Here is a 15,000-nt window from a genome sequence, read left to right as displayed (position 1 = left end):
TATTAAGCTTGGTTTGCTAATATATGACAAAGTTCGTACTCACAAAAAGAGAGAAATGTACACAATTCTTGATAATTAACTCTTGAGAAAATCTTTGATCTTTGATTTGACTGAAGTGAAAACAGCTCAATATGCAGGTGGTGCCCTTGTATGCCACCGATCCCTTCACAACAAATCGCAGTCAGACAATTCAGGTTATGATCTCCATCTTCTCACGTCAATCTTGTAGCATTATTTTCATACAGTTTTCACACATCAATGCAATCAGTGCAAAATCATACAAGTTCTGAACAAGCCCAACTAGCAATCTAATTAGCACAGTTAATACTGGTGAGAGAACATTCACTACACAAGTATGATGTTATATTATAAAGCTTTCTGTGGAATTTTGCACAGCATGACCTCTGACTTCATTACATCCATTTCTCACAGCTACTGCAAGCTACTTCTGAAATACATGATTAGATTTTACGATAGCATGGTTACAATATTTTGCCAGCTACTGAAAACCCCTTCATGAAAAAGCTGAGTGGTGATTAGCTATATGAGTTTAGTTGCGCATGCTGGCTCGATGTGGCTGGTGATGTGTAAGGATGAATTGCGGTGAACAGATTTAATTTGAAGTAAATGCTGCAGTATGAAGTGAACCTATAGATTTACTTTCAAAACTGAAATGGCAATAATGTCTACATGTACCAAAAGAGCAATAGCATGTTGAATTAATGTATTTAATCTGCAGTGATGGTGTGAGTCTAACTCTCCTGGTTACTGTTTTCTGGGGCCAATGAGGTAAACACAATAATGTCTGTATGTACGTAAAACATATTATTCATTAGATACACTATTTGTAAAGCACTTCTTTGCGCTTTTGTCTTCATAATGAAAGACTTCCTAAGAGGATTCATTAAGCCAATCAGGGCCATGCATTCCATTTTCTAGCCTGATCATTCCCAATTTGAGGTCACACTTTTTATCATTCATGGAATTTGAACTATTACAAGCATAATTCTCACTCTTAGAAGCACAAGGATGATTCAATCAAATATCGCTGAATCCAGGGGAGAGGATTTTTTTCCAAATTTAACACAGAGTTTGAAGTTGTATCACAAAATATGACAGTGAACTGTATTTCAGCAAATCCTGCTATTGAAAGACTAACTCAGCTGCCAATCAAGATGCCCATTGACACTAGTGTTAAGATCCCCAGTTTCTCAGATAATAGAAACTTGAAATTTGGCAGTAACAGGCAGTGGAAATTTGGAAACCTTCCCACTGCCTATTACATATCTCAAAGATCAAACCCCTGCTCTATTTATACACCCTTCCCAGCATCCCTTGGAAATAGCACTTTTCATAGCTCTGAGCTCTTAAAGTTCCCTGAGAGATCAATTCATCTGAAATCACCTGAAATCTGTCAGTTCTGTGATTCTGTCTTTGCCTCCCCTTCCCTGCTGGTGTGGATGCCAGTGAGGGCTGACTTTTAGCATGTGGCTTCAGGTCTGTCATTGAAAAAAGGGGGGAAAAGACCCCCCCCCCCCCATCATTTTCACCTGTGTCTTGTCACAAGCAAGCTGGCTTTCGAAAAGCAGAGAGAGCCTCCCATCCTACATCGTCCCCCATTTCTGTGTCACCTCTTCCTCCAGCTCTCTTTCTTTGAGCCAGCATCCGACAAATTGTCAGCGTGCAGGACCCGCTGGTTCGAAGGAGTCCCTTCTGCATTGGAGGGAGAAGCTGTCACACGTTTTCACTCTCCCCCTCTCGTCTCCCCTCGCCTGAGCCTGACACGCGCTTGCATGCTCAAACGCGCGTCCCACGTAGAAACAGACACGCTCAGGCACAAACACAAAATGAAGAGCCATATCTGTCCGCTGAAGGGTGAGAAAACAGCCACAGACACGTCCTGACGTGGTGACATGCTGAAAAACCACATCCAGCTGACATTCAGCGCGGCCTCTATGTCGCACTGTTACTGTACGGCCGAGGGAGCATCATCTATTGTCACACCAGACATGCTGAGGCAAATGCACAGCACACGCTACCACACGCTAACACACACACACACACACACACACACGCACGCACACGCACACACACACACACACACACACACGCGCTAACACACACACACACACGCTAACACACACACACACACCCAAAAACACAAGAAACATAAAGGCCAAAAATAATCCAAAGCAGGATTCCAAACCAATCGCACTCTCCCCCATGATGCCTCACAAGGAAATTGTTATCGCTGTGGTAGACATTCAGAGCTCAGATTTTAAATTCCAGGCGTGGAAGAGTGCAAGAGAAGCTGACCATGGCAGTGGTGGTGTTGGGGAGTTATCAACTTTCTTATCAACTAGCTTTCACAGATACAGTCTTCTTTATGCACTTACTCACAGTATACAAAGCACAGAGCTGTAATACTGAGCAAATACAGAGTTCAGTCTATGCTGCATATCTGTGACACAACAGATAAAAACAGGTAACAGATATAGAGAAAAAAGCGCTTAGTATTTGGTAGTATAACAATAACAATTACAATACAATACAATATTAGTAATACACAGAAATATGGAACTGAAAACTGATGGAATTTCAGTTATTTCCTCTGATGGCTGTTCCCCCTTTTTGGAACCGCCAGCTGGTGGGATCCTTGGTGAGAAAAATGCACCTAATACCCTTACACCAGCAGAATGAGGCCATTTGCCTCTGACACCACAGACTGCTGGTTACCACTTGCAAATGACACAACTTGCACTTGAAACCAAGTAATGGATGAGTTTTTGAAACAGGCTTGGGCAAAATATTGAACCGCTGACACATCCAAGGATGCAGAGAAGGCATTTTTCAGGGCTCTCTAGTTATGCTCAATAGCAGATTCAAGAAAAGTAGCTACATCATCACCTATATCAAGATCCCAAAGAGCTTTCCCTGTGGCTCTGTTGTCTAGGCTTATCTCACACCTCCTCTCTTCAGGCTATGGAGAGGTATCACTCTATCTCTCATTCTATTACTGATACTGAACAGTTGTTTGTTTATACGAAGAGATCTTCCTGTTCTTTCATTGCCCACATGACTATATCCTTCAATTATCTGATAATGTCACCACATTCAGGAACAACACAGGACACAGGACAGTCAATGAAACGTTTTTACCCATGATTAATTTGGTTAACTCCAATTCTTCCTCCTCCCCTCAAAATATTGCCAAAACAATTCAGGTGCGTGGAGACTAAAAGTGACATACAATTTATGGGTTATTTGAACAGTATGGTGTTCCCTAATTAATGTGCTTTATGACTTGAAAAGGGAGCGAAAATGATCTTATAATAAACTATACGCATTACAAACAGCAGATGTACTTAAAGAAAATCAAGAAAAAAAAGAAAAAAAAAACACTTTCGTGTCCTAAAGGATAAGAAGTACTACAGCTTGGACCTACATTGAGAATTATCAATGCCAAATGCCTAAATGAACAGCCTGCTGTTGGTAAAGCAGGACGGAGAAACATGGGCATTTTAACATCTGTAACCTTTATTCTGTAACACCGAAAGCCTGGCTCCCAGTGTTAAAAACAAACACATCTAGTGCAAGGGTTTACGGTTATGCAGCACAAACATACACATGCACACACGTACACGCACACACACGCACGCACGTACACGCACACACACACATACACACACACACGCGCACACACACACACACACACACACACACACACACACACGCACACACACGCACACACATGCACACACATGCACACACACACACACACACACACACACACACACACACACACACACACACACACGCCGACACACACACACACACACACATGCACACGCACACACACATTCACACACACACGCACACACACACACACACACACACAAACACTCTCCAATAGGCCTCCCTCCCACTTGTCCATGTGAAGTCAGGGGTAGAAGACAAATGACTGCATGCACACTCCGTGGCACTGTCCCGTCAGAAAACATTACTGGCCCGACACCCCTGTCACTTATTCTTTGATCATACACTGCAGTCTCACCTTCCCTTTTTCTGCTTGGATGTCACTCAGAAAGAAACTCTTTAAAACAAAAAAAAAAAGACCAATGTCCACTGTTTTCATCCAAAACAGCTAAATCGGGCTTGACAGTGGCCTTGACGTACTGTCCGATGAGGCCTCTGTGGAATGACCTAAAGCTATGTTGCATAATATGGAGGGTCTGACAAGAAATTTCTAGGTTAACCGTTCCTCTTGTTTTTTCTCTGGAGGTAAAACATGAATCAGATTATATTCCTTCATTTTATCCCATCTCTCTGTTCCATTTGTGTCACATCTGTTTTCATTATTATTCATATGGTCATACTATGAATCTGATCTGCTCGACATTATGAATCTTAACTGTATATGAATGTTACTCCTCATATTTATAGTAATTACAGGCATGCATATTTACTGTGCTTATGTATGTATGTATGTATGTATGCATGCACTCCCATTATTGTCATATCATACATCAAAATGAAAAACATTTTGAGTTATATCTCTAAAACCATAGGGGATCTCTCCATGGAATTAAAATGCAAGAATATCCTAGGAAATGTAGCAAAAGAAGTTATTTTTTAAATATTAACATCCATATTTGATCCTGTTGAGATATACAGGATGTGCATTTTTACTTCAGCAAAAGACCAACTGCTGACTGGAAACTAAATATACAGAATCCGCGATGACCAAAGCAGCCTCACAAGTACAAACTTTCACCAAAACTTCACAGCTAAAAATCATGATTGTGGGGCTGTCAGCATTATCTGGTAAGGCCATCTGCCCACTTTGAGAAAGAACATACAGTATTAGTTACACCTGTTACAGCCTGGTTCGACAGGGGGGCTGGGGAGGGCCCATCTAACCTTTCACCTGGCCCCAAGAGCATTTCAGCCAATGGCGACATTTTCTGACTGAGCGTGCTTCTTTGTGGCAACCCGGCCTCCCAGCACACAAGCTGGCTGCCCCTCTTTAAGGGAGCTGGATCCAGGCCCGGCTCTGAAGGAGGGATCCTGTGAAGGAGAGACCGGCACGGGGGAGCAACGCGCAGCACAGCGGCTCTCGGGATGTGACTGAACCCCCCCCCCCCCTCCATCTGGCCCTGTTTCTCACTCCTTGCCGACCTCCATATGTTTCATTGGTCCGGGCATCGCCATTACATAACCGCGCTGGATGCTTGACGGAGCGGAAAGTGATCCGCATCTATCAGCACCGCGTGCGCGCGTGGGGCAGAGAGTGGGCGCTGCGTGGGGGCGTCTTCCTCTCCGAGCTGAACTTGCAGCGGGGACAGAGACAGACTGCTTCGGACGTTCGCTGTGCGTCTGCTACGGTTCGCTTTTTTTTTTTTTTTTCTTCCCCCCTCCGCCTGACGTGAAGACCAGCGAAAAACGCGGGCAGCAAATTTCTACCCCCCTCTGGACGCCTCCTGACGGGCACACTTGGGACCACGGGATGCATTTTTGCAGCCCCCCCCACCCCACCACCCCTGCGAAGGCATTCACCCCGGTCCTGCGAAAGAGCATTTCCTTGTTTATGGTTTGTATTTCAGACAGAGTGTAATGGCTAGGTTTCAAGGGCATCTTTCACAGAACAGAACACAGCACAAAAGTAATACTTTCACCAACTATCTCCAGGAAAAAAAAAACAAGAAATGTTAGGAAAGGCTGAAACTAACAAGACTCAGGTCAGGATTGGATTCTGGTGAGCTCATGTTTAACTCCTGTCATTGTACACTATACAGATATACTGTTCACATTATGCTTGCGAATGACACAAAGGCAGCAATTTGTTTTTAATCAATGAAAGTCAGCACCTGCACAGTTCTCTTGACCCTACGCTGTGGTCACATCACAAAACACAGTCCAGGCTGGTGCCCTGAACTGTGTTCACCCCAACTGCTGTTCACTTTTTCCCCTGCGTGACAAAGACCCAGTCCTTAGTGATCGGTAAAAAGGCTTTTAATTCGGCCTCGGGTTGCCCCGAATGCTTCAACTTAAAATAGACATTTCACTGAACATGAACATTGCTCTCAAACATGACCGTTTTTGGCAGTAAATCAGCCATGATAATTCAGTCTCGGCAATGTTATTTCCACAGAGCGGCTCGCTGAGGGGATGGAGACAGCGCTGGGGTGCTGCACGGCAGTAAGACCTTAAGGTTTCCTATCTATCCTATAATGTGAGATGCTGTAATGAAGCCGCAGGCCCTGACACACAGCAAAGGGAAGTGGAGCATGAATGATCATACACATACAGGAATCTCCCATCATCGCTTGCTCATTCACATGCTGTTTGCTGTCAATTCATCTACCACAACACAGGCGCTGGTTTCAAATAAAAAAAAAAATGATTTGCTTCTGTGATGATTCTTATTGATGGTGTACTGTAGCAGGTAATTAATCTGTCAAGCAGCCCCACCACACTGTCTTGTGCTGCTGTAATTCCTAGCTTCCCCAAATGGGCGAGAAAAACAGGCCGTGGTCATTTATTCGGCTTTCATTTTAGCACAACAGGGCTATGCATAAACCCCCTTCGCACGCCAGGTCTATACGGTGGGACCCCTGTCTGGTTACTTCTAACATTCTGAAATGCATCATAAATAAGAGCTAATGTGTGTGGTTTGGGATTTTTTTAGTGTGGGTGGTCAGAACATTTGAAGCGAAACCACAGGTGTGCACACAGACTGCGTAAGACACACAATAAAACACACAGAGAGACATGAATACACATATGTACAAACACACACATAGACAAACACACACATACACACACAAAAGAGATATTCCACTAATATCAGACAGAGAGGACCATGTGAGGGGGACCTTGCCTGCTAAGGAAATTATTACCAATGGAAAATGTGAGATATGAGATGCCACAGGACAATTCTCAGTGTTGCACATGTTGAAATGCAAGACACTGAATATTGCTGACAGAGAGACATGCTCTGGATATGCTTTGCCTCTCTCTTCTAACAGCAGTGTGTAAGAATCACAGACGCCTTTCAAACCTCCACATCCAACAATGAGGCCCTCAAAAATGTCTGCACACCTTTTCCTCTTGACAAATACAGTGTACTGAGCTGTAGTGACTGTGTAATAATCTTCCATTCCCATAGAAGTAGAGGTGTTCACCTCTACCCATCACCCCAGCAAAAGATATGACTGATATATATATGAAAGCTTTTTTTGTAAACAGACTGGAACATTACTGAATTGATCTAAAAAAAAAAATCATTATATTTATTTATTACTTACTTATGGGCACACTTACTTATTTTTAACCAATTTTCCCCCCAATTTCAAATCTCCCACAAATAAAAAGAAAGATATTCACAGGTTAAATGAAACTAAGGAATAATGAAAATTTTGTATGGTAAACAGTGCCCCCTGCTGGTGAAACTGAGCCGAAGGCACACTTGCATATTCTTAGTACTAAAATTAACCTAGACTGGGATGCCGAGAAACTGCCTGAATAACCAAGGAATCCAGACAACAATGCTGGCAAGGAAAAGAGAAAACAGAAAAATCCTTTGGGGAAAATAATGATTCACTTGGCAGTGAAATAAAAAAAAAATACTACATTATGGTTCTGCCTCAACTGGTGTTGCACTGAAGCAGACTCTTCAGCAGACTGCATTAAGGAACACCATGTAAGCAAGCACCATGGCCTTATGGGAGAGGGTGCGAAACAGGCACAAACCAGCACCAGGGATCAGCAAGGCTTGTTGAGTGTTCCTGTACATGCTTTGTGCTTCACTGGGCAGGCGCTTTGGCCAGTCACAGCTGTTAGATGTGATCAGCAATGGGCCAGGACATCTTTTTTTTTCCTGACAACTTCACGGTCATTATGTAGCTAGCAAGCTGCTGCTGACTGGCTAGTTGAGACAGATATGTGTAAACTGTGACAGCTGACAGCTAATTAACAAAAGGAAATGAATGTGCTACTTTGTTAAAGTCACACTTCCCAAAATACATGCTAAAATCTTTTCTTTTCTTTAAAAAGAAAAAAAAAAAAAAACAAAATTCTCTCTGTTGTTCTGACCGTTTTTAGAAATAACCTCTGACACATTCCCAGATTAATGTAATTGCATAGAAATCATTAAAAAGGATTTAGTCCATCTTTGTTAATTCTGTCACTGATCTGTCTGTGTTTTTCAATCCAGCACTAGTATTCTAGACCCAGTTCACAGCTCCTCTCCATGCCACTTCAGCAAGAGAGTGTGAGATTTCGGTCATAAAAGCTCCAGGCACACGTTTTAATATAAAAATGAGGTGAAAATGTTCGGATGAACATTCCAGTTTATTACAATGCTGTGAGGAAAAGGTGTTGTTCCACAATTTACATTTATACAAGCAAATTAGTGTGCAATCAATTTCTTTTGAGGTTCGGTAAGATTACCACATGCTGTATAGCTTTTGGAGTCTGCCCAAAGAAATTTTGTCCCTGATGGTGAATGAGATATAGCCATTTGCTTTTTACTCAAAGCCCCTGCAAATGGAGTGACCTGTAGTGACTTTATTTTCTTATCTACAGCTCCATATTTAACCAAATCTGGCAGATGGAAGTAAATAGGTCCTGTTTGCCAAGTTTAATGTGGATTGCCCCGTCTTGAGAATATGCTCTTTACAAATGATTCAAAATGGCTGATAATCTATTATGTGAGTGTGAAAAGTAAAAATAAGAAGGAAGACATTCATTGTCAGGAGACAAATGTAACAAGTGTGACAATTTTCATGTCACGCCGGTGAAAAGTAGGTGTGATCCACAGAGTACAGAGAGCACATAAAATCATCTGGTATAATTTCACCATCAGACTTAATGCTGCCACACTTGGTGTGTCATCCATTTTGCCCCACATAGCTGCCAATTGATTTAAAAACTGGCTCAAAAACATGTCCAAAACAGCAAATCAAGATGATTAGGGAAAGGAAGAACTACAATAGGCTCACTAAACAACATTAGGCCTTGGTCCCCAAATGAACACAGCTGCGGGCAGTGATTTCAGGGACCAAGCACAAATACACACCTCAAACTGTGTAACAGTTAGTTAGTTAATAGTTAAGTTATATTTAGATAAGTGGACCAAACCACATGCACAACGTTACATAACTGTATTCCATGTAGTTAATCAACTGGACTATTAAAAAGGCAGAAACCTTACAACAAAATCCAATATAAAGGATAATCTATGAGGCCTGTCAATGCAAAATACACTGAGCGCACAGATGCCGGCACCTTCCAGAGTATTATCAAGTTTCATTCCAATAGCATATAAAGATTGCATGCGCATGCATGCTAAGCTTCACAGTCCAGCACTTTGTGAGAAGCTAATTTGGTTATGTATGATAAAAAATGACTGCATATATTATTTGATGGCTCTCTTGAGCGCTACTTATTAATTTAAACAGTTCCGAGAGGTGCTCCAGCTGTAGTCTAGAGATCACTGGCTATCCACAAACTCCAATCAGAGGGTTTGCAGAAGGTGTTCAGGTTTTGAAAATGATAAAAAGGAGATTTTACCAACCCAGGTATTGGATCATTGGCATCATTACTAGTGTAAATATGTGTGAATAATATGTATCTCCTTTGGTGGGAATGTATAAAACTATATAGTTTGCTTAATCATACTCTCCTGCGTGGCCCATGTGGCTTGGAGTAAAGCATTTATGGGAGCAGCAGAAGACTAGTTCGAGTGCATTGAAGCATCTCATTCCTGGGTTAAGCGTTCTATGACTTCTGTGATTTACTAGAGTAATGGCAGACATGTACAGCAATACTTTCTGTTTTGACTCCCAGAACAATGACACAACACAACCAGGTCCATGCCCTGCACTACATACTCCCGTGCTATGTGGGCCTACTTCCTGTGTGCTTTGAGTAACGTGCCAATATCAGTTGGGGTTGTGTCATGAAGCAACATTAGACATTCAAATAAAAAAGTCCAGCAAGGTTTGAACGCATAACTTCTGATCTTAAACGAAACAATAGATTATGTTATACATTAAGTGTAACTATGTCACAATGCGCAGGGCATAACGGGTGCATTACACATTCATAACACTTAATACATGTGCACCGTATTATGAAAGCTTAAAGCCAGTGTTATGCCGTGCTTATGTAGGCGTCACGTATGCTTTATGTATTTGCACTTAATGTAGAATGTGACCTACCAAAACAATTCATTGTTCAATTGCACCACTCATATGTAACGTATATAAACTGATGTTTAGAGATAATTTTCAGATGATATATGCAGAGGTTTATGACAGAGCTCTGGATAATGTGTGCTCACATCCAGCATTTTTGTGTTTCCTTGGACTGTCTATTATTGAACTGTGGCACAACCTTAAATGAAAGATTTTGCCTTTTTATTCAATCTGGCAGAGTCAACTAGTGATGTTTGGGCTGTGGAACCAGGATGTCCTGTGTTCCACAATCTGAGGCTCCATCCACCTCTGATCCCCCCCCCTGCTTCCCTCACTTTCTTTCTGTGTTCCACATTCTATTGAACAGTCATTCTATCATTCCACGTTCTATCAAACCATGTACAACATAATCAAAATGCAACATCAATGTCACCAGCAGGTCCTACAGACTCCCACTCAATGTCCTGGGTTGAACTGAAACTATGAAGATGAGGAAAAAAATAATCAGATGAGTGTGAAAAAAACCCCTCAAATCAGAAAAAAGAACAAAAAAAGTGACCGCCATTAAGCAAAATTATAAGAACCAAAGCATCGATTCACAAAACAACCTAAATATTTTGGCCTGAAACCAACTGATTCCCTGAGCTGGGCACCTTGACAACTGAAACTCCACCTCACTTTGTCCCTGTGCCTCTCTTGACCAATGGACTCTGCTGTCAGGAATGGACCAACATGTAAAAGCAACGCAGGAGAGGAGCAGGACAGGTGTTTCTTCAGTTTAATAAACCTCACAATCAACACTGCGGCCGGGCATCCAAGGAGCAGGACCGTAAATACCCCCAAAATAACCACCCCCCCAAAAAACTGTTGAAAGGGGAGAGCACCCTTCCCCCCAGCCTTGATGGGAGAGACCGACAGGGCAGCGTTCCTCAGTGGCGGGGAATGTGAGCGGGGGTGGGGCGGGGGCGGGGGTGCGTAGCAGCGGGGTGGGCGGGGCAAGCAGATGGTGTGGGCGTGGCACTTACTTTGGGCGTGGGGCAGGAGGCGGTGGAGAGGCGCGAGGTGGCCTGGGCGCGTGGCGACTCGGAGGGCGTAGTGCTGAGGGAGGCCGTGTCGCGGGGAAGAACCTGGACCCCCCTGGAGATGATGGAGTCTGGAATCTGCTCAACACAAGCAGGGCTCAGTGTTAGAACTGTGCTTTTCAAAGGTCCTCTTCACCAAATCACAAACTCAGCTAAAAATGGTCAAGTATCAGCAGACATTTACATAGAGTTACAGGTCTTCAGATAACCCTTTCTGTATGTAAACAGACATTATATAAAGATATATGTGAACATATGTGCATGTTATATGTTTGTGTGTGTGTACGTGCGTGTGTGTGTGTGTGTGTGTGTGTGTGCCTGCATGTTGATAGATGCACCAGTTTTACAGTTTGTGTTAATAATGCCATGAATCATTCTGCATGCAGCCTCTCCAATACAGCAGATTGTTTTAAACAAACAGCATGCCATTAATCAGTTTTAAATAAGCAAATTTTACCCTGAGGCTGGCAGACATACAGCCCATCCATATCATTTCTGGACCAGTATGCCTGTTATGCTAAATGTTGTTTCTCTGTGTGATCCATTTCGCTTGATAATCAGAGAACTACAGTCTTGTATCAAAGAGAAAACATGCATTTGGTCCAAAAGGGTTTCTCAGTGTAAACCTTCTTCCAACCTCCCAAATACAAAGCCCTTATCAATAGAAACATGGACTGCAGTCATGAGAGAATAGTAAAGCATCTAAAACCTCAACATGCTGGATGCACCAGACATGTGTCTGCACCATTCATGGTCCTGTGAATGACCGTCTGTTGTAGGTCCGCTCCTGATCTCCTTGGCTCTGGGAAGACTGTACAGTGTTCTCTGGTTTGTGCTGCAGCCCCATATGCGCTCAGCTCAAACTGTCAGTACTTTGACATCCCACAGACCTTGAGCTCTAAGGTCTCTAACCTTTGTGTACACTGTCCAAAAGGTGTTCTTGCCTACAGACTCTCAATTTTGTGGCTGAGTTTTCTCTAAGAGCGTAAAAGTCAGTGACAGTCCACAGTTAGAAATGTGCCACAAGTAATGAGAGAATGACAGAGCATGCAGGGGAAAGAGTCTGTTAGTCTCTACGAGAAGTGTCAGGATAGTCAGGCCCTTAACCTTTTGGGGTGATGAAGGTAAGGGCATATCTCAGGCACAGGTGAGAATGGGATGAAACTGCAATGGGAACAGGTAGAAATGACATATAAAAAATCCCATACACAGGCATTATGAATATGGAGCTTGAGTAAGTGCTGGTTAGACCTTCCTTACAGATCCTTGTTGAAGTACTGAGTCTTGCCAAATGCACTGAACAGCCCACACCCAGGGTCCTCTCCACAGCCAATAGGAACACTATGAGCTCAGGAGCCAATAGGCACACTCCCTGCTCCATGGCCAATAGGAGGTCAGTGAATGTTGCATGTCAGAGGCACAAAGGCACAGAGGCTGAGTGAAGATTCGGAGCATCAGGGAGCCTTACCGACTGGTGTCCCGCACTGCGAGTGGAATGATGGGTAGGAGCGATGGAGCCGGGGATGGACGGACCACCCTCGCCATGACAACAGCGTGGTCAGGGTTAGGCCCACTATGATTCGGGACACAGCACATGTCAACAGGATGGCAGGGACGCAGTGTCACTTACTCTCATGCACAGACACACAGACACACACACAAGCACACATACACATGCGCTAACATGCACACACATACACACGTATGCAGGCATATATAGAAGCATACACACACACAAGCACAAAGACACACATACACATACATACACATGAACACATACAAACACACACAGACAGACACAGAGACACGCACACACACTCACACACGTCTCACACACACTGCCTCACGCTTACGGAATGGGTGGGAGAAGGCAGGCCATGTGTGGAGATAAGATGAAAGCGTATGGAACGGGGATGTTGTGTGCATACTGCTGCAGACAGCCTGTTCCAATAACCCACCAGGAGCTGGACGGAATCCAATTCCACTGATGCTGGCCGAGGTGTGGGCCATATTGTGAAAAATATTACTCATGTCACAAATCAATAGTGAAGATGCCAAACATTGGTGTGCGTATGCGCACATAGCAACAATATAGCCTGTAGATATGGCAATATCTTTATCTTATCATAATTAAAAATAGCTGATTTTTAATTATGATGCTAATTAGATAATGATAAGCTACAATTCTTAAGTAGTTCTGCTCTGCGATCACCAAACTGCAGCTCCGATGGCGTTCCTGTGTCTGACACAGACAAGAACCTAGAAGTTTAGCTAGGGAGAAATCTGTGGACATACAGCTTGAGGAGCAAGTATCTTTAACAGCAATTAGAACAGACAAATCGCTTTCGCTATACATTGCGCCTAGTTGACCTGCTGCACTTTTGCCATTCTGGATTTCAAGCAGAGCTGAAATGGTTAATCTTGTCTGAGGAGAATTGAAACTATGTACTCAGACCGAGTCCCCCCCACAGTACAGTACGGTGTGTACTTCAGACAAAGCCGCTCGATAGCAGAGAGAGAGAGAGAGAGAGAGAGTGGCCTGTCCAGTTAATTTATTGATCAATGGGGCCTGCCACGGGCGCTGCCTGTGTGGGCTGTCCAGTGGGAGGCGCGAGGCACAACAGAGACGGACATATTAATGGTCCAAGTCATGCTGTGTATCTTTGCGAGCTGGAAATTGTTTTGGAGCCGAAACGTCCCCACCCCCCTGCTCCCGGCCCTCTCCTCTGCCCCGTTCTGCACTCGCTGCTCTGTCCTCCGCGGCCTCTCTGGCCTCGTGGGCATAAGTCCGGAGGGCTTTGCGGAGCTGTTTATTTCAAGCATTAGATTACATTACATTATTGCCATTTAGCAGACGCTCTTATCCAGAGCGATTTACATGGGTTACAGTTTCATACATTATCCATTTATACAGCTGGATATTTACTAAGGCAATTGCGGGTTAAGCGCTTTGCCCAAGGGTACAGCAGCACTGCCCCCGGAGGGGAACTGTACTGGCAACCTTTTTGGTTACGATTCTTGCTCCTTTACCACTATGTTACACTGCCGCACACGCTTTTCACAAGCAGGGAAAAGGATCCGGCCAAATCCGGTTAATCTAGCATCTGATTTAATCCGAGCTGCAGGTGCAACAGAACCCTGTCACCTCCGTGGGGTGCGGGCACTCTGCAGCCGAAATGACCCGCCGTTACCTTGGCGGCGATGGCGGCGGCAGTGATGTGGGAGGAGGCGCTGTCCTCGGTGGACGCCACGCCGCTGTCCTTCTTCTCCTCGTCCTCCTCCTCGCACTGGACGCCCTTGTCCTCGGTCTGCTTGTGCGGGCTGTTGGCAGGGGGCGGGGACAGCGGCGGCGGGGGCGAGGGCAGGTCCTCCAGCTCGTCGTGCACCTCCTTCACCTTGACGACGGCGTCCCGCAGCAGGTCGATGGCGTGGGGCAACGCCGGCAGGATGAACTGAAAACACTCCTGCGGCAGGATGACGGACAGACAGTCAGATGGGACGAGGCCAGTGAGAACAGGCAATCTGTGAGCATTAGTGAAAATGGGAAATACCCACAGGTATTTACTGTTGTAGCAGCACTAGCTCTGCTGTATGGCTAAAGCCTTTAGAGAAGCACAGCCAAACAGGGTATGCCACTCTAAACTGTTTTTTAGCAATGGCTTCTATATGTGCGTCCATGACGACAGCCATCCAGTGCCACCCTGTCAGGCGGCCTGCAT

General features: G+C 44.2%; 1 protein-coding gene across 3 annotated transcripts in view; it reads right to left on the bottom strand.

Moving 5' to 3' along the window:
- Nucleotides 1-15,000, bottom strand: part of gphnb (gephyrin b) — a 96,160-nt gene that overhangs the window by 30,798 nt on the left and 50,362 nt on the right. For all 3 annotated transcript variants that reach the window (XM_036550017.1, XM_036550018.1, XM_036550019.1), the window contains exons 7-8: nucleotides 14,473-14,745; nucleotides 11,225-11,359 (exon numbers count right to left, since the gene is read on the bottom strand). In XM_036550017.1, coding sequence (XP_036405910.1) covers nucleotides 11,225-11,359; nucleotides 14,473-14,745 — 408 coding nt within the window. The remainder of the gene's footprint in view (nucleotides 1-11,224; nucleotides 11,360-14,472; nucleotides 14,746-15,000) is intronic.

The sequence above is a fragment of the Megalops cyprinoides genome, chromosome 17 (assembly GCF_013368585.1).
Source record: "Megalops cyprinoides isolate fMegCyp1 chromosome 17, fMegCyp1.pri, whole genome shotgun sequence".
In the NCBI taxonomy this organism is placed as follows: domain Eukaryota; kingdom Metazoa; phylum Chordata; class Actinopteri; order Elopiformes; family Megalopidae; genus Megalops; species Megalops cyprinoides.
This window is presented reverse-complemented; position numbering and strand designations above follow the sequence as displayed.